This window comes from Acipenser ruthenus, chromosome 13, assembly GCF_902713425.1.
Source record: "Acipenser ruthenus chromosome 13, fAciRut3.2 maternal haplotype, whole genome shotgun sequence".
In the NCBI taxonomy this organism is placed as follows: domain Eukaryota; kingdom Metazoa; phylum Chordata; class Actinopteri; order Acipenseriformes; family Acipenseridae; genus Acipenser; species Acipenser ruthenus.
Window position 1 is genome coordinate 28920396 of NC_081201.1, and position 23223 is coordinate 28943618.

At 36.8% G+C, this 23223-nt stretch overlaps 1 protein-coding gene across 4 annotated transcripts in view; it reads left to right on the forward strand.

Annotated features, from left to right (window-relative positions):
- LOC117417937 (A disintegrin and metalloproteinase with thrombospondin motifs 3-like) overlaps window positions 1-23223 on the forward strand; it is a 55043-nt gene that overhangs the window by 27718 nt on the left and 4102 nt on the right. Inside the window, exons 5-18 of one of the 4 annotated variants that reach the window (XM_034030359.2) lie at window positions 3903-3986; window positions 9446-9602; window positions 12911-13016; window positions 14177-14320; window positions 14837-14969; window positions 15604-15717; window positions 16265-16413; window positions 18103-18275; window positions 19809-19942; window positions 20375-20498; window positions 20914-20994; window positions 21897-22060; window positions 22326-22491; window positions 22749-22881. In XM_034030359.2, coding sequence (XP_033886250.2) covers window positions 3903-3986; window positions 9446-9602; window positions 12911-13016; window positions 14177-14320; window positions 14837-14969; window positions 15604-15717; window positions 16265-16413; window positions 18103-18275; window positions 19809-19942; window positions 20375-20498; window positions 20914-20994; window positions 21897-22060; window positions 22326-22491; window positions 22749-22881 — 1862 coding nt within the window. Of the gene's footprint in view, window positions 1-3902; window positions 3987-9445; window positions 9603-12910; window positions 13017-14176; window positions 14321-14836; window positions 14970-15603; window positions 15718-16264; window positions 16414-18102; window positions 18276-19808; window positions 19943-20374; window positions 20499-20910; window positions 20995-21896; window positions 22061-22325; window positions 22492-22748; window positions 22882-23223 lie in introns of all 4 variants that reach the window. The other 3 variants (XM_058985024.1, XM_034030358.2, XM_034925791.2) reach the window with 3 other exon arrangements.

Consider the following 23223-nt stretch of genomic DNA (forward strand, 5'->3'; position numbering starts at 1 on the left):
TTATATAGATGAAAGGATGAAGTTTCTGTTTTCATGATTTGTTTTTTGTTTTTTGTTTACTAGGGATACACCAGTGACTCAAGGAAATGTATACAGTACTGTATAGAAAACTGTCCTGCTGACGCAGAAAGACTGAAGGGGACAAAGGAATATAGGTGTAGAATTTAATCAATGCTTGACATTTATTTCATTTTGAAAGGCTGCTGATTTAAAATAATGTTTTCAAAACGACTTAGAACAAAAGCACTTTTCTCTTTAATAACAGTTCATTTGAACTAGAGGGTTAGTAATATACTTTAGAATTGGCCATCTAGCAGCTTACACTATCTGGAATAACAACTTAGCTTCCTTAGATATGGAGATCAGCTGGGAAACTATCTGGAATAATTTAGGCTCAGCGTCTAAGAACCCCAACCATCAGTTGATTCATTTTAATTTTCTTCATAGGACATACTTAACCCCTCACAGACACTTTCAAATGAAACTTGCCCCTACCCCTATCTGCTGGCTTTGCCCCCAGGGCGCCCTTGGCTCCTTTTTGCATATGTTTTGGGAGTGCCCAGTCGTAGCTTTGGGAGCAGGTATCATCTGCTTTTTCTACTATATTTGGAAAGATAATCCCTTGCTCCGCTCTGGTTTTCTTAGTGAACAATGATACATCCCTTGACTTAACACCACAACAGATACGGATTTGGTTAGCTGGCCTTACTGCAGTGAAAAAGATGGTGGCTCTGCATTGGCAGCCACCACACTCTCTGCCCTGGCGCCAATGGATCCTAATGTTTCTTGATATTATTTACTTAGAACTTTTTACCTCTCTGATCCATGGTGCCAGAGAGAAGACGATCCAAGCCTGAGAAAGCATAGCAGATCTTATTAAGTCTTTGTTAAATCCAAATTAATTTAGGTCCCTGAGGTCCTTGTGGAGGGGTTATGGGAGGGATGAGGCTAGCCGCCCGGGAGAGGGAGGGGAGGGAGGGAGAGGGTAAAAAAGGAAAATGGGGAGTTCATTTATGCATGTTTTTGTTTGTATTTTTGTACTAACCCCAATACAAATATTTGATCACAAAAAAAAGAATTGGCTATCCAGTTTTTGATGTAAATATCACAACAATTGAATCGTGGATATGAAAAAGTATTTAAGTGCGATTTCAGCAAGAATTATGTCAAGCTGAGAATATGGTTCTACGAGGGATTGTTTTTCTAATATGTTATCAGGGGAATATCTGGTGCTCATATAATGGCGCTTGGGACATACTTGGAGTATAGAGATTATCTAACTGAGATAAAAGATGTGCAAATGGAAAATATTTTATTTTAATTCCAGGTTTGTTTCTAGTTATACAGCTGCATTTCTCTCACTGACAGGCCAGAATGCACTTGAGACATTTCTTAGTCAGATCTGACAGGCCATTGCATAATAACTGGCTGATTTTTTTTTTTTAATTTTTTTTTTTAAGGCTGATACATTTCCATTTCTTTTTTTTTTATTGTCGGCGCTAAAGCAGTGGCATTTATTAGGCAGTTTATGTTGAAAAGCATGTGTGTGGCCAACCAATTTCATGCTTTGAAAAATAAATGGGTCTTTGAGCTGGTCTGTTTGACAGATATGTTGGCCAAGATAAGGTAGTCTTGCCAGCCAGAGGCTCATTGAAACACCTAGTAGTCAAGCAGTGGGGTGGAGTTAGGGGAGTATTGATTCTGATTCAGCATGGAGACCATGGTAAGCTATGGCTAATAGTGGTAAAACACCTTTATATTGTTGCTTACAGTCTGTTATTCATATCACACCATGCTAGTACCATGAGTTATATGCTGATATACATGAAACAAGATGAATACAGTATATTTACCACATGTTTCCGTTTTGAACTTGGGCTGCTTCATAAACGACAAACCAGCTAGTATTTGGAAAGCTAATGATGTCTTACATTCTGTTAATATTACAGTGCTGCAATAACTCTGTGTGGAAGGAATGTTTTACTTTAAATTAGAAACAGCAATACAGTTTAGAGTCAATTAGTCTTTAAAATGTTTGTACAGGCTTGACTGTAGTCCTTCACGTCTGTTTTACGTGGGCAATGCTGCGGATATGTTTCCATCAAGCTTATATTTATTACAAAAACTGCATTTAAAGTGATAATAACCAAGGCTTTAAAAACACAATTTCTTACTTCTCACTAGCACAACAACAAGCTCACAAGTTCCTTGACCTTTTACTGCAGATCTTTTAGATTCCCAGACTTTATTTTCCCGTTTATCCTGCCACAACACTGTAAGTACTATAGGATGAGAAAGTTTCATGCACGACTTCATCTTGGGCTGCAGGTACCCAAATTAAATCTGCTCTTTAATGTTTTATGCTTGAAGAACTCAGTGTGGTCAGGTGCAAATGACAAGTTAGATTGAAGAGCTTTCCAGATATTGCGCTAGATTGTCAAAGCTAAAATCATTAGCTCAGTTTTCATCTCAAAGGATAAAAAAATGAATGTCTGAAACGATTTCAGAGTACTCACAAGCACATAAATTAAACACATCTTTATTTCTGGTTTGGAAACTCTATTGGGTGCATTTCACTATCTGGGAAAAAAAAAAAAAAAAAAAAAAAACTAATGACGATTTGGAGTAAATAGCTCTGAAAATCAAGAGTTTAGCAGGAGAAACGGGCTTCACCCAAGTTATTGGGTTCCTAAATTAACTTGGTTAGTAAAATGTATTTTTCTAATACAGAAATCAGATTTGTGCTTTGACCACAGACCACATGCTTTATGTAGTTCCATAAAAGTTTTTTTGATATACCGTAACCCTAAACCCTGGCTCCCAGTTAACAAAATGCTGATGTTTCATTGTCATGTTCTTTTATGACTTACCCTGAAGAAAATAATTTCCACTAATAAAAATGTACCCCAGGGTTAGGACTGATTACAACAGCGGAGAATGCAGAATTAATTATTATTTCCTTTCCCAAGCAGCTAATCTTGAGAGACAATGAAGTGATTCATAACTGCAGTGAACATGTTAATATCACTGAAGACCAAACCTTTAAAACAAACAGCATGGGAGTTCCCTGCACCTGAACCAAAAGGTGTAATAGAAATAATGAAGCATTTATACAAAACTACAAGTCATACTGAAGTAAGCACACTATTCCTCTGCTGGAGTGTTCACCACCCTGTTAGTGTAAGCAGCAGGAATTAAGGTACGACTCACTCAAAACCAGTTTGAGCCTCTTTAGGCTTCTGACATGTAATTAAACTCAGGAACTTTATGACTATAGTGAAACTTAAATTAACTTAAGGGAGTATGAATTAGTGGCTGCTCAAAGCTACCTATTCAAAGTGTATCTGTCTGTGCCTGTGTGTTGTCGAATTTCTATCTGCCACGACTTGGTCTGTCTTCCACACCCCTTGAGCAAGAATAATGAGGTCTACAGAGTCAGGTTTCTCTGGGGAAAGGATCACTCAATGTCTGCCTTCCTCGTTGGTGTTGTTTATTATTTTTGTACTACTACTTCGTTTTGTATTTTACTACTGCAGCTCCTTCACATGTGGACATATACTCAGCTTATGATTCCCTTTTCAATGTAATTACAGCCTTTGCCTATTCTATTATGACCCTTTTTACAATTTAAAGAAAATTCTGACTTGGTCTCTTCAATGAAACAAGTAACTTCATGCATGTGTTTTTGTTTTAGGTTAATATTTGGGGGGTCGTGAGAGGGGGTGGTGGGGTCCTTTTTTCTATTCTGAACAGTTTCTTTTGCATTTTCATTTTGCAGATGGTTGAAGATAAACTTAATAGGTCATACAGTGGTAGCTTTTGAAAATCTTTGTAATTTAAGTTAGTATAATAGGCACTCCTAATCCTAGCTTCCACATCATATTGCCTGATGTTTCTTACAGGTGGATGAAATTTACCATGATGAGTCCTTGGGAACCCATATCAACATTGTGCTTGTCCGTATGATTATGGTGGGATATCGCCAGGTACGTTTTAATTTAAATTAAATAATATATGTAGAATTAGCTACTATTGGTTGCAGTGAATTAAAATCATGTATATTTTTCTACATTTATGTTTATACTTTAATAATTTGGCAGTTTTTCACGTAACTGTATTATTCTGCTTTTTTCCTATTGAGAAAGTTGTGCTCAACTGAATCTTTATAATACCGTGGCATCACATGTCATTTAAATATATTGTTTGATTGTGACTTAAGGTCTAGATTCCAGGTAAAACTAAATGTACAATTCTAAAGTTGTTTATTTATGGATTGTCAACTAAATAGCTTTGAGAATCTAGACCAAATAAAAACAGACAAGAATGAAACTTTTCACAGCAATAAAATCAATTGACAACTGGATGTTATACTTGTTGTTACTTTAAGTTTTATCAGTCCATAATCCTGTGAAAGCCTTGTGATTGTCCCTTGATACAACTCAAGAACAGGTTTCAGCGGTCACAAGACTGCAGTGCTTCAACAAAAGATAATGAGGTCTTACACCCTATAGACCAGGTCAGCTCTAATAAGTCAGTCTATCTCTCATTAAGAACAGAATCAGTTGGCAGAGAAGTGTGATACACACAGATTGGTATATACAGCACATTTAGGGCTCTAGCAGGAGGAACACCATTATAACAACTGACTTTGAAACATGATATTACTTCTTTTTAGATGTAAACACAATAATGAATGGAAAAAAATACTAAAAAGCAAAGAAAAGTATTATTCTGTAGGCCAGTGGAATCTTTCCTTTTGTTTCATTAGTGAATACAATAGAAATCAGCAGGATCTGCTGTGAGCAGTTCAGTTGCAAGTGTGTGTTTACTTGGATGTAGACTGAGATGGATAGGACACCCTGAGGGTAAAGCGAGCACAAGACCTGCTAGAGTCTATGTTAAAAAAAAAAAAAAAAAATAGTTTGAAGAATTGACTCACTGCCAGCCAGCACTATTTGCTTTTGCTTTTCACTGGCAAACATCAATGTCAACTTTGCAAACTTGGACTTAAACTGTTATCTGGCCTGATAGATTTCTCAAGCTTATGGTTTGTATTATTCCTTTATACTTTTGTGGCTAAAATTAATCTGTTATAGAATCAGGTATGTGCTGTCCTGCTCATTTGTATTATACTTTTATATGCACTCCAAAAGTGAAAGCTAGGAACTTTCAAATCTTGTTTATTTAAAAAGTGACACATAACTCTAAAATGTATTTAATTCAAACTAAACTACTCATCAGGTTTTTTTTTGTTTTTTTGTATTATTACCTCGAATGTGACAAAAATCAGATACCTGTACTCTCAATGTTTAAGTAAAGATTTCTAGTAAAACAACATACCCTGTTCTTCAGAACTTTCTGCATTTACAATTAGAATCGCTGGCTATTTTGAAAACTTTAAAAGAGTATGAGTCTAGTTTAATTCAAGCTGCAGGAAATGTTTAAGTGAAACATTCAGTATGGTAGGAGTTAATGTTCCCTCTCTGTGGATGATCAGAGAATCACAGGTGCTATAGAATAATTGTGAATTTGGACCATTACTGGAGACAGTTTTACAGTGATGGTGCCCCTAAAATATCAAGTCAAACATAGAAAACAGTTTAAGAATCACAATACAGGCATGATAAATAAGTGACATTTGGAGGTTACCTAAATTTAATTAACCTGAACTGTACATACAGTTTTTGATCTTGGAGACATATCTTCTTTAATTAATTCCCCTTTTGAGAAAATTAAAGTCTGGTTATAGGCTGTTAAAAAGTCCAATGGGGACTTGAAATGGCAGGCATAACAGTGTCACTAGGACTCTTGACCACTGTAGCAGCACACACAAAAAAGGATTTCTCACTTTGTATTTGGTCATGATCTAAGTCCACCTTGTGTAGGTCAAAGCAACACATTAATCCACTTTGCCCCCCAAAGCCAGTTTTACACAGATCATTGTTAAGGGACTACCAGACAAGTGGACCCCACCCCCCCAACTCAAGCTTTAGCACTTGAGGATTAGTGTTTCCACTTAACGTCTACAATACCTCACTGCATGCCAAAATAATTAGAAACATACATCATCAAATTTATATTTGTACTGAAAATCCCTGACCTGTCACACACAGAGTCCATGAGCTACGAGAACAACAGGAGCTCAGATGTACTCAAATGTTTTTGCACTACAGTATGAATGATTTCCCTCCTCCTCCTCCCCCCCCCCCCCCCCCCAACTCCGACTCAATTAATTTCCTGGCTGTGGGAACTCTGGAGCAGACTGACGCGTGACTACCTGCTGTGATTTAAGATGGGCAATCACTTCAGATTATGGTACACTGGATCGACAAATGTATAAAGCAACAGGAGAAATGGTGCAGTATTTTGAATTGGTTTTATATGGTAGAAATTAATCATTTGTATTTTCCAACTATATTAATTTTACTAAATGACATGTAGTAGATGTAACCATGCTTTGAAGATTGAGATTGGCAATTTGCCTGCGAGTTTCTTTTAATTTCATTAACAGTTAGGCATATCATGAACTGTGTCTGTTTTGTAGGGTGTTTGGTTATGTCAAGGACTTTGTTAGTTTCTCCCAGGTATGTTCATTGTTTTATGGAACATAGCTGTGCGGTTAGGTTGCCCCAGAAGGCCAGACCTGTTAGGTAACAATAAGAGGTTAGATCACCTCTGAAGTTCAAAGACACCATAGCTCTGTTCCTCGCAGGTTTTTTTCCAGTGCTCATACTATGATGGATGAGTTTCTCAGGCTGGCGAGATCAGAGGAAGGACACTCCTATACATTCCAATGGGACTGAGCACACATGGGTCTTTCTGACATTGAGCTAAAGCTCACCTACTGAATGTCAGGAAGACCGAGATGAAAGACACAAATCTGTCAGTGACCAAATGTGCTCCCAGGAGATTCATTGTCAGGGTACAGCTTTTGTAAAAGCAAATATTTAGGACTAAATGAACTGTTAGCTGTCTTTTCAAATATTTGTTTTTTTTTTCAGTTATTGAGGAATAATATGTCAACAGACATTTTACAAAACGTTTAGCAATGGAAATGGGTTATAGAATTCCAAACAACTGCTTACAAAAGTTAAGAAATGATGTACTCCAACCAGCCTTGAATAGGGAAGTTATATCTTTAAGTAACTGTTTTTCTATCAACTCAGTTTACATGGTTGCCTGCTGGATGGTATTTATTGTTTTATAAATCGAGAGAGGTCAAATGTGCATTGCTTCCTTGAATAAAACAAAGCAAGGCTGACCTAACAGTTTGAATGTTTACGCTAACAACAGAGGTTGATAGAAAGCATTGCTCTGGTATGCTTTCTATCAACCTAAGTTAAGTTAAAAAAATGCTCCTATTTATAATAAACATATTTCTAAGGTCAAGTACCTAAGTAATACTAGAATGCTGAATGTGAGACAAGAATGAAGGTCGAGTCCTTCATTCCACTGGTCACTATTGTGTCTAAACTGTCTCATAATGGTCAGTTCAGTGGATGAGCATGTTCAGTAACATATATTATACAGCAGGAAACAGATACAGTTCTTGAGAAAAGTGTAAGTGGAAAGTGAACCAGAATCCTCTTTAAAGAGTAAGTAGCGGGGTTCTGAAAAATATAGCGTTACCCATCCCCAGGTGTTGCTACAACTGTTTAAATAACATACCTGTATTTTTTCTTTTCATTGTTAACATCCTGACAATGTTTTACATTTGTAACATTAAAGTCGTTTCAAAGCTTTTTTCAAAATGGCCGCTCTAGTTCACTGATCGTGTAAGGATTATTGCCCACATTGTCAAACAAGAAACACTGCAATCCATGATGTGATACGGAACAGAAAAGCCAGAGCATTCGTAGGTATGGTTTTTTTTTTTTTGTTCCCTCTTCCTGCAGTGATTTAGAGGAAACATCTCAAACCCCAATGAGCTAGAGCGGCCATTTTGAAAAGAGCTTTGAAACAGACTTTAAAGTTATAAGTGTAAAAAGTTGTCAGGATGTTAACAATGAAAAGAGAAATTACAAGTACATTGTTTAAACACTTGTAGCAACACATGGGGACGTGTAACGCTATATTTTTCAGAACCCTGCTACTTACTCTTTAAGGAATTATAAAACAATGGGTGTTTTTCCTGGTGATCTGCTGACAGAAAAGCAAAATACGTAATAATTTTAGGGCAGATGCTTCATTAGTGATGTTTGTGAGTTTTTTGGCAGAACCATTTGTCATCACTACAGCCAACAACAAAGCGCACATTGTCATAGACAACAGCCATTCATCAATGCAGATGAAACAATGAGCAGCTGACCTTTAAGGAATAGTATCGTGTTGGAACTTTTTCTGTTTGTGGGAATGTTTTTTAACTTTAAATGATATAAGTAGATGCTTTGGGATTGTTTCGCACACACAATCAAGGAGACTCTTTTACTCCCAAACATGCCTCTTTTAACCCTTTGCTGACTGTGAAAATGTTACCCTTATTTAGATCCACCTGACGTGACTTGACTGTAGGGCATGTATCAGTGCAAAGAATACAGTATTATACCTTTCTAAAAGGTCTGCAGATTTTTGAGGAAACATGTGTTCACTCTATTAAAAAGTATACCCTACGTTAAAAAAAGTTTTAAAATTCACTGAAAAATTAATTTTCCTCATAAGTGCAATTTAGTGAACGCCTATCTAAAAAACAGTGGTAGCTACAACCCTCAAAAACTAGAATCAGAAAGAATTTTACAAATATCATGCATGGTTTTGATTTTACACAGAATTGTTTGACCGGTGCGCAGGCTCATCTACTTCAGATTCTTTACTAGAATCAGTGTGAATAAGTTTGTTGTCCATGAGATCTTCCCCTTCTGTCATCCCAACAATATCTTCTTATTATTATTTTGTTTTCTTTCAGATTGGTAAGCCTTCTTGGTTAAGTAGAGAGATTAAGTATGCTTCCCAGTAATTTGTGCACTTTGAAGCCATGGTATATGGTAATCGAAACCATAGATACTGAAATGGCTTGGGGCTTTAGTGAAATGTGTTGTGATTGGAGAATCATCCCTGAAATTTCTCCTATGGATATATCACTACAGTAAATATTTTTAATTTCTTTTGGGGGTTTTGAACATTTTGGGCAATTTAGTATGATTTCAGGTAAGCTTTGTACTTTTGATCACTGAATCTCCTATCAAAAAACCAAAACCTAAAACTTTACTAAAAAATAACTGTGTTTTGGTTGATTGTCTGACAAAGGCTTTTGTGCTAATTTGAAATTACATCATCGATCTAATTCGATCTAAATTATAATTGGTCGTCCACAAAGGGTTAAACAGGTTTTATTAACAATTATGAAGTTACACATATATACCATGTATCTTCTTTCTTACAAACTCAGTTTGGGGTCACATGTGCTTCCTATAACTTTGTAAATCTCTACTTCGGTTTCCTCCTGCAGTCTATCAGCCTGATTGAACAAGGGAACCCTTCGCGAAGCCTTGAACAGGTCTGCCGATGGGCTCATTCACAGCAGCGCTCTGAGCCCGACCATGCAGAATACCATGACCACGCCATATTCCTGACAAGGCAAGATTTTGGTCCCGCAGGTATGCAAGGTACTGTATTTTTCTCGATCGAGGCCTGTGCAGTACTGCAGACTGGGTGCTGATTAGTATCTGCATCTGTTCACAAAGGTTTGCTTCAAGTCTTACTCAGGTAAGGCTTCTGGAAATGTACAGTGTGCCATGTAATGGGGTCATCTATGTTTTAGAGAATTAAATGTCCATTGAAGGATCTCAACTTAGCAATCAGTTATTGCCTCTTGTAGATGCCTTGAAGTAATTTTCCAGCACCTTGCTGACTGGGCATTGGTGCCAACCACTAGAGAACTTTATTGTATTTAAAAAAAAAAAAAAATGAAGTGTTTGGCATGTAAAGGGGGAAAAAATGGCAGTATACTTACAGCTTTGGCCAAACGTTTTGCATCACCTAGAATTTTAGGATTGAGAAAAACTGTATGAACATAATTAAAAAAACTACAAAATGATAACGCAAAAGTCTAGCAGAAGCCATAATAATAGTACAGTATTTCATGTTGGATTTTGAAGGGTCACATTTCTCAAAAGTTTTTTGTTAAGTATGTGGAAAGCTACAAAGTATTACATAATTCAATATGTTAACGTAACATTATTAAGCAGATTTCATTCGACCTTATGAAGCAAGATTAGTTAATTCTTATAATTTAATAGGGTGATGCAAAACTTTTGGTCATGGCTGTAGTTTAGCATTGTAATGTCTAAACTGGTATTTTCCAGATGCATTTATTCTGTGTTGCTTTTGTCTTTCTGTATGCTGTTTGCATTATTTTTGCTTACTTGTAATTTCATCTTTTAATTTTTTCTGCATGGTTTGTGTTCCCCTGTGTAAAACCAGTAAAAAAAATTGCTTGCTAATAACTCCAGTACCTGCAGACCCCAAGAAAAAAATGGTTCATTTTAATGTCAAGGGTTAATTAAACATCATTGTATAACTAGTAAACTATGACAGATTTTTATAATTTTATTGCCTAGTTTTTAATTCTGTATTCATCCATTTTTTTTAAAAATAATATTTAAAAAATATTCCTTTCTGAAGATTCGAGATACACATTTTGAGTACTTTAACTTGTTTTTGTCGCACAGAAAATGTTGCCATAGTTTCAGCTGTATTTTGGTCATAACAGCCCTGTATCCAGGACAGTTTTAGATTTGCCTTGCCCTCTGCTCCAAAGAGCACCCATTCGGGCGGGAATGCAAACATTACACTAATGAGCGAAACTAGTATAGAGGGGGAAATGTGTCACACATTTTTATGTCAATTAAATAGTCAATGGTGTAAGAATTTAATTGTGTTTGATATATCACTTTGGAGGTAATGCAATGATCTAGTGGTCACTTATTCAGGGTTGTTGGTTGACTGCCATCCAATTTGAGTTTTATGTAGAAACTTAGTAACAACTTGTGACTGGGAACACATTTTGCGGTATGAATGCTGTCACTTCCTCATAATTCTGTTTCAAATTAAATCGCACAGCAAAAAGCAAAATAATCTGTTCTCATATAGCATATTGTATATGTTAACTCAGGAAAACATGGCTAATGATGCAATGTTTCAGATATCCAAGTGGTGTTGTGTATTAGGAGTCATAATTGAGCAACTTAGGGCATAAGACTCCAAAATCATTTTCATATTTTGTAGTGATTTTCATATAGGGCTTGTGGTCAAAATTATAGCATTATCTAGACAACATGCTATTGTATATGTGTTTTTATTTGCATTGTAGGCATTGCATTGCATAGTCACACAATGAAAATCCATTAACTTACAGGTACAGCTGGAATATTGAGGATGTCTTAAAAATAACACAGTCAATATCAGCTTGTGTTACATATCAATTAGGACATGACTTCTATAAAGGAGACTCAATCCCTTATCCAAACTAAAAGCAGAATGCAGTGTGTCATGAAAGTACTGGAACAATTTATTCAAGATTTACTAACAATTAATTTCGTGAACAAAAACACCCTTCTAGTTAGTTATGCAAATAACATGCCCTTGTAGATATTGTTAGTTTTTCAGTAGGTACTGGCATGCATCCTGTTATTTTAGCACCTTAATGTCTGGTGTGACTTGGTGTTCACTCTGTTTATACTACACCACTGCAGGCTTATGTGCTGTTGGCTTCTAATTATTGTACTTATATTGATGCTGACTGCTTTTTTTCTGCATGCCAAAGTTCTTCAAATGGTCAGAAAGCATGACATTTGTTCAATGACAAAAAAGAAAAGGTGCTTCTGGGCCACACTATGCTAAGCTGAATCACTGCACACAACTTGATCGAGTATAGTACACAATATGTTTTATGATAGAAATAATGTGTTTAAAAGAGGGTTGTTTTTTTGTGTCAGTTACTGCTATTTTTAACTGTTGTGCTGTGTTTATAGTGGGGTTAGCAGGGTTAAACAAAAGCCCTGTAGTTCAGGTGGGTTGTTTTATGGGGTCCAGTTATTTAAAAATTAAATAATTTCTAGCAATTACATTAGTTGCCCTTCTTAAAGTAAAGACAGTACTACATTATTGAACTATTGTTAGCATTTGTGTATATAACTACACTGCCTGTCCACTTTTTTCTGACCTAATATCAGCTGTGCCATTCTTGCCCTGATCACATCCTTGACACAGCGTGGTCTAGGGATGTTAATTCAGTCAGTCAGTTTATATTTCAGACTTGACTAGCCTGTCTAACCATCTTTTCCCTGTCCATCACTAACTGTTTACATCCACAGCTGTCTTTCTTGGCAACCACTTTACCCTTTCATGCTACTGATACACTATGATAATGATGTCTTGGAGAAAGTCTGCAAACATAACTGTCTTTGCTACTGTAGCACCTGCTCAAGGTGCACCCACCACTATCATGCATATTTTGAATGCTCATAGATCTTTGCCTTTCCCCCATTTCTGGTTTGTGCTCCTGCTATAGCTTTATAGTGCTGAATATCACTTCACATGATCAACCTAATTTGCATCTGATTCAGGCAATGTCAAATCCAATCCGGTAGTTCAGAATAAAGTGGCCAAACAGTATAAAACAGTATAAGTCTTACAAATAACAGGATTATAATATAACATTGTGCCAGTTGATGTAGTGCTGTAACTTGACAGACTGAGGCACCAAATGAAGGGCAACAAGACAAGGGCTTCTGTTGCCTTTGACAAGGAAATTCAGTCCTTATGAGTTTTAGCAGGTTTGCTGAAGACTTGCCACTCAGTAAAAACAAATGTTTTTTTGTTTAGTGTTTTTAACTCTTAATCTCATATTTCTTGTGGAGGGGGTGATACTCTGAGGTTTATCATTGATTTCCCTTATCTGTGTCTCACTCAGGTTACGCTCCTGTGACAGGCATGTGTCATCCGTTAAGAAGCTGCACACTCAACCATGAAGACGGCTTCTCCTCTGCGTTCGTAGTGGCCCATGAGACTGGCCATGTGTAAGTTCAGAATTCACTGTTGCAGACTTCCTTTAAATAAATCTTAAGTTGCTATTTTTTTGTGTGGCATGTATATCCCAGAGTACTCATTTTAGACTGTCTAACCCACAATGATGAAAATCATGACTCAAAAATCAGATTTAAAACCATCAATGTTAACCACTGGTTTCTGTTCCAGAAGGATTGGACTTTTTCTACATTTGTTCTATGTGGCATTTTTACTACTGAGATTTAAAAAAAAAAAAAAGGTTTTTTTTCCCCCTTGAAACAAAAAAAGTCTGGTTTGACTTGATGTTGAAACACAATAGCACAAGTGAAATATATGAATAAAGTAATCAATTACTTTGGATTTTTAGCAAGTATGTTTGTTAAAATAAAGTAGTTTCTCCAGTGGTTTTAAATCGACATGTCTTAAAGTAATGTTTTTTTTTTCTAAGAAAGCCTATTGATTTCCACATGTGCGACTGACATTTTATAAAAGTTGGCTCAAGAGCACCACCCATAGGAAATAGCCATAGCCATGGGTGTTAAAACAGATCTGTTTATTTAAGAAGTGAGTCAAATCTTCAAAGAGCAGCTTTATTCAGAAGAATGATTTACAATTAATCCATTCAAAATAAAATGTTAGCTTCTCACTGATTTGTTTTACCTATTGTTTCGTTTAATACCTGAAGCTGAGAATACATTGCTAATAGAAATATTGTACAAGAAGCATATTGTACAAGAAGCATATTGTACAAGAAGCATATCCATCCAAATCATATCCATCCAATATACAAATCAGCTCATTAGTATCTTAACCAACTGTTACCATGTTACAAAGTAAAGTACAGTTATACAAATGAATATTTTTTTTTACTATTTTCTTATTACAATCTAAATCAAATGCATTGGGGCTTTCTGCCAGAAACCTTGAGTACAGCTAACAGTTCAAATTTCGCTAATCCAACCAGTGAATAAGGAGATACTGCTATAACTTATTCATCTGAGCTTAGAGTTCCAAAATTGCTATATTTGGCTACTATAAGATTTTTCGCACATTGCCATCTACAATTTTCTTGGTTTATTCAAAACAAGTGATTTATTCCATGTTGTAAAAGGAGGTCTCACCTGTACCCTTGCTGTTATTTAATGAAGTAAGTAATGTACTATTTCAACAGGTTAGGTATGGAACATGATGGTCAGGGGAATCGCTGTGCTGATGAAACCAGCATGGGCAGCATAATGGCACCACTGGTACAGGCCGCCTTCCATCGCTATCACTGGTCACGCTGCAGCAAACAGGAGCTGAACAGATACATACAGTATGTGGCTTCTCTGGTATTCTTTTTTTCTAATAATTTAAATAATACATATACATGTCTGTCTGCGATATATACATGTAAGCATTGCATAGTAACAAAAGAAAAGCTATTTTATTGCATTTTAGAACATTTTTGGCTTTCTTTGGTCCATAAAAATGTACTGTCAAATGCCTCAGGCATGATTGTACACCATTCTTCAGCCAATCAGCTTGCAAATGTTGATGCCTATCCTATGACAAATGAGTACTTTATTTGAAAAAGCGTAATAGACATTGGTTTATTGAAAACATGGGATTGCAGTAAAACATATATGTTTCTTATGGCTGTGGCAGTTTGAGGGCAAGCCAGGCTTGACTGCTTTGAAACCAGGTAAATACACCATAGAAGGGAATTATGGAAGCTATCACAAACACAACCTATGGGGTGTTTTATTCCCTTGAGTGTTTTTTACTCTTCCTTATTTGGAATTATTTTTCTTTAATGTTTCTTCTTGTTTCTGTTTTCTATTGGGTTTAGTTCTTATGACTGCCTGCTGGATGATCCCTTTGAACACAAATGGCCCAAGCTTCCAGAGCTCCCGGGAATAAACTACTCAATGGACGAACAGTGTCGCTTTGATTTTGGCGTGGGATACAAAATGTGCACTGCTGTACGTGTTTCCTTTAATGTCAGGTTTTCCATGGTGAATATTTTTAGGAAAACTGTCAGGTTACAGTATGTGGGTAATACAAGGTTTTGGGGTTCAGCATTGAAGGGCTGTGGGTCTCTATAAAGTTAATGGTGGTGATCTCCAAGTAGCTGTTTTACACAGTGTAGATGATTGCTCTTTGCTATACACTATAACTAAAGTGCCCTTGATTGTTCAGTAAAAAGCCATTGCAAGTTTCAATGAAATTAAAATGTAAATATAGAAACGCCCATGCTATGTGTTGGAAGATAGAGGGTTACAGTATGTGTTGGAGGTTTTGTCTTTGATTGATTAGAAATATATTAAGAAGGACAGCTTGATTAAGACTCAATTATGGCAGTTTTCCATGTGTCAGGTAGTGGTGATAGCAGCTGTCAGAGTTGACACTGGTGCGCTTGATGTACTGTAAGCACACATTCTAAATACCGATGGGATTACTAGTTGACAAAGCCTGACAAACATGGAAACAATTACCATGTGCTCCAAGAGGAGGATGTTTATAATATAATTACACTTCTAGATGTCAATCTGATGAAAACAGTCATCTGCCAGTGTATACTGTTGACGATTGTTATTTTTTTTTCTATTTTTTTAGTTTCGAACATTTGACCCTTGTAAGCAGCTTTGGTGCAGTCACCCTGATAATCAGTATTTCTGCAAAACTAAGAAGGGTCCCCCTCTCGATGGGACAGAATGTGCACCAGCAAAGGTGGGTACAATAAAGAATTGTACTATAAATGAAAACTGCAACAATAGACACTTATTAAAATATATTTTGATCAAATGTATTTTCCAGTGTTTATACTGCATTGATATTTTATGTAATTTATTTACTTTTGTGTTCGCTAACTAAGTAGGTAAGCTTTGGTATTCTCTTGCCCATTGTTCTAGAATTCCAATCTTGGTGGAGCAGAGGGGGATTAGTTTGAAATTAGTTTGAATTAGTTTACAAAATACATTTTAAAAAAACACCACACAGTAGGGTCTATACAATTAGTCTTAATAGCAGATCCTAATACTGACACTGTTTAAATATTAAATTAGGACCATACATACAGAGAGATTCTGGTTGTGCCACCTTTTCTTTTATTGTTTTCATGGCTATAATTAGATCTCTTTAGATCAATTCAATATACTCCAGTGTGTCTCCAGTGCTGCTAATTCTGGAGTTTTCATCAACACCAAAATTAATTGCAAAAAATAATTAATTATCGTTGCATTGAAATCCTAGCATTTAATTTCTATATTATGTCTAGTGGTGCTTTAAGGGTCACTGCATATGGAAGACTGCAGACCAGCCATACAGCCAGGATGGAAACTGGGGCTCCTGGAATAAATTTGGGTCTTGCTCCAGGACCTGTGGTGGAGGAATACGTTCCCGCAGCAGACAGTGTAACAACCCACCGTAAGTCATCTTAAAACATTCAAACTTGGCTGATAGTTTTATCTCCCTGCACAATTGTTTATTCAGTGTTTCAGTTGCTGCTGACAAGATGCAAATAATACAGCGGCAGTATCTTAGTAGACCAATTTTAATAATAAGCAATCCTCCGTGTTTGCTTCTTACCCCATTCAAACTGTAAAAAATTGTATCGTCTTATTCCCTGAAAGAATGAAAAAAGCACAATATGAAATGTTGAAACTTTGGAATTCACTAAAGATATTTTAAATGCTGGTGATACATTGAAATAGGAGTACTTCATTGTTTTGCTCTGTAAGCTATGATACATTCTAATGTTGGTGTCAGTCTTGTTGTTCACAACTTTCACGGGGTGGAGCAAGGCCACCTGATGTAGTATTTAAAGACATGGAGTTAGTAACATATAAAACATATAGAGAGAGGGGCTCCGCCTCTTCAAGGCCCAACATATAGAAGGGGGGTTTCGTCATTGAGGAGATCCGACAAACAGGAGGAGGGTTACTGTCTCTGAGGTAACCCGACATACAAAGACGGACATCGTCTTGGAGGTGACCCGACATTCGAAGAGGCTCTGACTCGCGGAGATCCCACTTTTAAGAGGTAAATGAAGCGAAGCTTAACAAAGGGTTGGACAAAGAGGAATCACTAACCCCCCAAAGAATGGACCCCTGGCTCCCCGCTGAAGACACCTATGAGAAGAAAAAGGGAACCGCCAATGCATATAGAAAAGGAGAAAAAGAGAGAAAACATTTAACACAAAAAGGAAAGAAAACACTTAACATGACAAAGGGGTTAGTAAGCTGCACCCTACTGACTATGTAAAGTCCCTCCGCACAGTGGAAATTTTAGGAGAAAATCTTTGGTGGCTCTGGCGGTAAGGTCATCCCCACTCTTGACATACTAGCAGAGGACTGATGGGCAGAGGATATTTTGGATGATGAAGAACGAATATGACTGCTGATGAGGCCCAGCACCCCATTTTATTGATTAGATGCTGGTTGATATTTGCTTTTGCAGCTCATATGGCTGCTCCTATTCTGAATGAATGAGGAGTGTAGAATTGTGAGGGAAGACCTGCTCTGGACACCACAGTGGAGAGATGTGAAGAAATCCAATGCCTTGAATTAATCCAATGCCTTAGGTGGTAGGTAGACATGAAGAAACTTGAACGGGAGCCTGATCGAATCTAACTGAGATGCCGAAGGGAGAGAAAAATTGGGGGCTGGAGGGACCTTGGATTGAAGCTGGAGTAGAATGGTCTGGTATAGACAGGAAATCCTGAGAATCCTCTGAACCTGAAGACAGATGCTGTAAGTTCTCCATTATGCTTGATAGACGTCGAGAGTCTTGAAATCTGCTTAGGTTTACACCGAAAACAAAAAAACACAAGAGAGCTAGATAGAGGTGACTGATGGCTAAATAAGGTATATTTAAATTATGAAAGGAGACGAGATAGGGGGAGCAGGGGAGCCTAGCTCCACCCTCTGAACCACACAGAATAGATTAACATAATTATAAACTTTGTTCTTTAAAAGGACTTCCACAATGTTGTTTTTTTTTCTAGTGGGTAATTTTGCTATTATTATTATTATTATAATAATAATAATAATAATAATAATAATAATAATAATAATAATAATAATAATAATAATGTGTTTATTTATGTATTTCCAGCCCCGCATATGGAGGACGTGACTGCCATGGATCCACATTTGAATACCAAATATGTAATACTGAAGAATGTCGTGGCCCATATGAAGATTTCAGAGCCCAGCAGTGCTCACAACGAAGCTCCCATTACCACCAGAACAAAAAACATACCTGGCTTCCATATGAACACCCAGATGGTGAGTTCATATAAAGAGGTAGGACTGAAGCATAGCGCTGATACTGCCTGATACTTTGCAGGAGCTGGTATTGGGCTTAAGTATTCATATGTGATTGCGTCACATACCAACCCTGACCCCTACCCCCATAGCATGCTACACTCTCCCCTGCCAGCCTCAAGTCTGCCCTTGGACTTGCTCACCAGGCTACAGGCTTCCAAGTGCATGCGGGAGTACCTGCATCCAACTGCTAACACCAATGTAACAATCTCAGTTCCCACAGACAGGGTTTCTCACAGGCGGAGGTAGGACGTGAACCCGGGGCTCCTTTGCAGGAGCTGGTATCGGGCTTATGTCTTCATATTTAACTGCGTCACCTACCAGCCCTGACCTTTACCCCCGTAGCACGCTATATATATATATATATATATATATATATATATATATATATACACAGTACTGTGCAAAAGTTTTAGGCAGGTGTGAAAAAATGCTGTAAAGTAAGAATGCTTTCAAAAATAGACATGTTAATAGTTTATATTTATCAATTAACAAAATGCAAAGTGAGTGAACAGAAGAAAAATCTACATCAAATCAATATTTGGTGTGACCACCCTTTGCCTTCAAAACAGCATCAATTCTTCTAGGTACACTTGCACACAGTTTTTGAAGGAACTCGGCAGGTAGGTTGGCCCAAACATCTTGGAGAACTAACCACAGTTCTTCTGTGGATTTAGGCAGCCTCTGTTGCTTCTCTCTCTTCATGTAATCCCAGACAGACTCGATGATGTTGAGATCAGGGCTCTGTGGGGGCCATACCATCACTTCCAGGACTCCTTGTTCTTCTTTACGCTGAAGATAGTTCTTAATGACTTTCGCTGTATGTTTGGGGTCGTTGTCATGCTGCAGAATAAATTTGGGGCCAATCAGATGCCTCCCTGATGGTATTGCATGATGGATAAGTATCTGCCTGTACTTCTCAGCATTGAGGAGACTACCTTGTGTCTTGTTGCTCTGCTTAGTCTTGCCATGGTGTATGACTTTTGACAGTAAACTGTCTTCAGCAACCTCACCTTGTTAGCTGAGTTTGGCTGTTCCTCACCCAGTTTTATTCTTCCTACACAGCTGTTTCTGTTTCAGTTAATGATTGTGTTTCAACCTACATATTGAATTGATGATCATTAGCACCTGTTTGGTATAATTGTTTAATCATACACCTGACTATATGCCTACAAAATCCCTGACTTTGTGCAAGTGTACCTAGAAGAATTGATGCTGTTTTGAAGGCAAAGGGTGGTCACACCAAATATGGATTTGATTTAGATTTTTCTTCTGTTCACTCACTTTGCATTTAGTTAATTGATAAATGTAATCTATTAACATGTCTATTTTTGAAAGCATTCTTACTTTACAGCATTTTTTCACACCTGCCTAAAACTTTTGCACAGTACTATATATATATATATATATATATATATATATATATATATATATATATATACCATTAGAGTTTCAGTTTCAGCATTAAATGTTCTTGGGGCTGGTGTGTTTCAGAGGCCCAGAAGTGTGAGCTGATTTGCCAGTCTAAAGAAACAGGAGATGTGGTGTTCATGAATCAGGTGATCCATGATGGGACACGGTGCAGTTACAAAGACCCTTTTAGCGTCTGTGCCCGAGGCGAGTGCATGGTAAGTAGCTGATGTAGATATCTGCAAATCTAATTACATCCCTCATTTCATTACATTTTATAAAAGTTTACCACATTAAAAGCATAGTGAAGTGTAAGAAAACAAGGTGAAAGCATGGTAAAGCCCAGAGAGGTATAGCAAAGCATATTAAATGAAATGATTGTCAATGCACAGTATAACCACGGGAAAACTGCTCAATAATGTAAGTAATAATCTTCAGTGTATATCTGTCTGTAAAAAATATAAATCTGTTTTTCTGTGCCCTTTGCAATAAAATATACCATGAGCGCTTACTGTATAATGTATACCTTCTTTCTGTTACAGAAATGTGATCAGTATGATCCTAAATTTAAAATATTTTAGTACAATGCAATTTTTAAAAATCACGTTCATTTAAGTATGGCATTAAGACTGTTACATTGACTTTTCCAGCATGTGGGATGTGACAAGGAGATTGACTCCTTTAAACAGGAAGATAAGTGTGGTGTGTGCGGTGGGGACAACTCACATTGTCGGACAGTCAAAGGGACATTTGTCAAGACTCCCAAAAGACCAGGTACAAAAGTTGAAAAGTGAAGCGTACCCTTTGTATTACCCACATACTGTAAACTGAACATAAAGTATTTGACTTTCCTATTAAGATCATGCAACTATTACACTTAGCCATTTCAAACTGGAGAGGGAAGGTGATTGTAGCTGTAGCAATATTCATTTCTGTAGAAGCATACTAATAAAGACATATTACTTCTACAAGAGTACAAAAAATGTTTTTTTTTTTAAATAAATAATAACAGCACCTTGGCCCATGCTTTTGTATTAAGGGATTTTCTCACATATTAGACCATGAGGGTACAGTTATGGAAAGGCTAGTGTCTTCAAATCAATAGCTCTATTTTGCATTCATATTTTGGATTATGAATTTATTTTTTGAGGGTATACTATTACATTGTTTAATTCATTTTACTTAGCAGGCATGCTGAAAATGTTTGACATACCAGCAGGAGCGAGGCATATTCTTATAGAGGAGACTGAGACATCACCTCATGTTATTGGTAAGTGTACTGGTTTGTCATGATCAAAAAGTCACTCTCTATTAAGGATAATTTGTGAAACCTTTCATTTGTGTCACTCCACTTTTAATAGTAAGTTTGATGGTGATTACAGGGTGCTAGTCTGATGCAGGAGAGCTGTAACACAGGTGATCCTTTCCTTAACAAGTAGGAATTCTTCTGTAACAGACAATATATTTCTGTTACAGAAAGGCAAGAACCACCATTGATGTCCATGGTTTTACTATTTCAGTAGTTCCCTTTACAAGGAGTGAAGTATAAAGACTGAAACACAATTTCAACAGCATCAGGCTTCACTGAGAGGCTTATCTCAAGAGGCTACAATGCCATTATTGTTTACATTTAAGCAGGGGCATAAGGGGAATTACAAGGCACTGTGTGTGTTAGACAGTAGGCATAGATGTTTCATGTTGTATCAAATCCCACCAAGCAGTATTTATGATAATCAGTCAGGCTTTCTTAGTTTTTTGTATCTGCTTGCATCTCTGTCCTGAATCAGGCCATGCAGGGCCATGCAGGGCCTCCTGAAGGTTGTCAGATTAGTGTAGGTGTTTGTGGCTCTTCTTTCAGCACACTCACAATACTTCTCTGTAAGGATTACTCTCTGAGGGAAAAGCCTTCCTAAAAAAGCCTCTGAGGGAAAAGCCTTCCTAAAAAAAGTATTAATTCAAAGTAAGAGGAGAAGGAACTTTGAGAGTTATTGGTAAAAGAAGCGGCATTGCACAGACAAGGTTACTACCATAAAGTCACAACATCAATAACAAGAACAATAATAATTTACTACTTAACAATAAATATTAATGCATGTAATATAAAGTTATATCATGTCTCATAGTAAGCCCTTTTAAAACTTTTAGACTTTTTTTTCTTTTGTTTCATTGCAGCTGTTAAAAATCAAGCAACAGGTAATTTCATACTGAATGCAAAAATTGAGGATGCCAAGCCCAAAACATTTGTTGACAGTGGTTTGGAGTGGGAGTACACCATTGAAGATGGCAAGGAAACCTTGAAAACTAACGGCCCCCTGCATGACAGCATTATCGTTTTGGTAAGGATATCTGTTTTCAAAAAACGAATGATGTAAAAGACCAACGCAACGCTTAAATATCTGAGCATGAAAGCTAGTGTATTTTTAATCCCAATTTAGTGTTTTTTGTAGTTCAATTGGGTATCTACAGTATCATATGATGGGCCCAATCAAAAATATTTAATTCAAGTCTGTTTTTATGGACTTAAATAAAGTTTTATATTAGGAAAATGTATTCCTTTGGAATTTACCCTGCTCTTTAACCAAAAATGATATGATTTAACAGGCAATTCCTCAAGATGATGACTCCAAAACCAGCCTAATGTATAAGTACATTATCCATGAAGATCTACTGCCGGTTATTGGAAACAACAATGTCCTTTTGGAAGAGATGGACACATATGAGTGGGCCTTGAAGAGCTGGTCACCGTGTTCAAAACCCTGTGGGGGAGGTTGGTTATCATAAATCCCCATCCCTATTTGAATATCTCTGCACCCAGACTCTGGGTAAATTATACCAGGATATTACATCCCCAACAAAATGCATTACAAGACCAGGGATACCTATGAGATTACACTTTAATCTAAAGAAAAAATGAAGAAAATGAATTATTCACTACATTCTTGTAGTCTAAGTGGCTTGTACTTTATTCCTTAAAACAATAAAACTGGGCCATGCATATTTACAATGTGATTTGAAATGTTGCAGGTATACAGTATACAAAGTATGGCTGTAGGAGAAAGAGTGACAACAGGATGGTGCACAGAAACTTCTGCGACACCAACAAGAAACCCAAGCCAATCAGAAGACGCTGTAACCTCAATGAATGTAGCCAGCCAACGTAAGTCTTGCCCAGTTAAATATGAATTACTAAAAAAAAAAAGAATCTAGCACTGTATTCCAAGTCGATAACATTTTGTGTAATGTCTTCATCAGTGATTATTTTTTTTTGTCTACAGCAGGTCAATCTAAAAATAACACCTCTATAGCTGTAAATTATTCATCACGGCTTTTGAAGCATCTCTGCTTTTACCATGGTGTAGTAAAAAAATATCCGATTGGTGCTTTATACTTTAAAGAGTTTTCTGCTTAGCAATGTCTAATTAAAATAGGGCAGTTTTTGATGTACATTTATGCTTGTGAGATGACTGAGAAAGACAAAGGCACAGATATTATTTTCTTA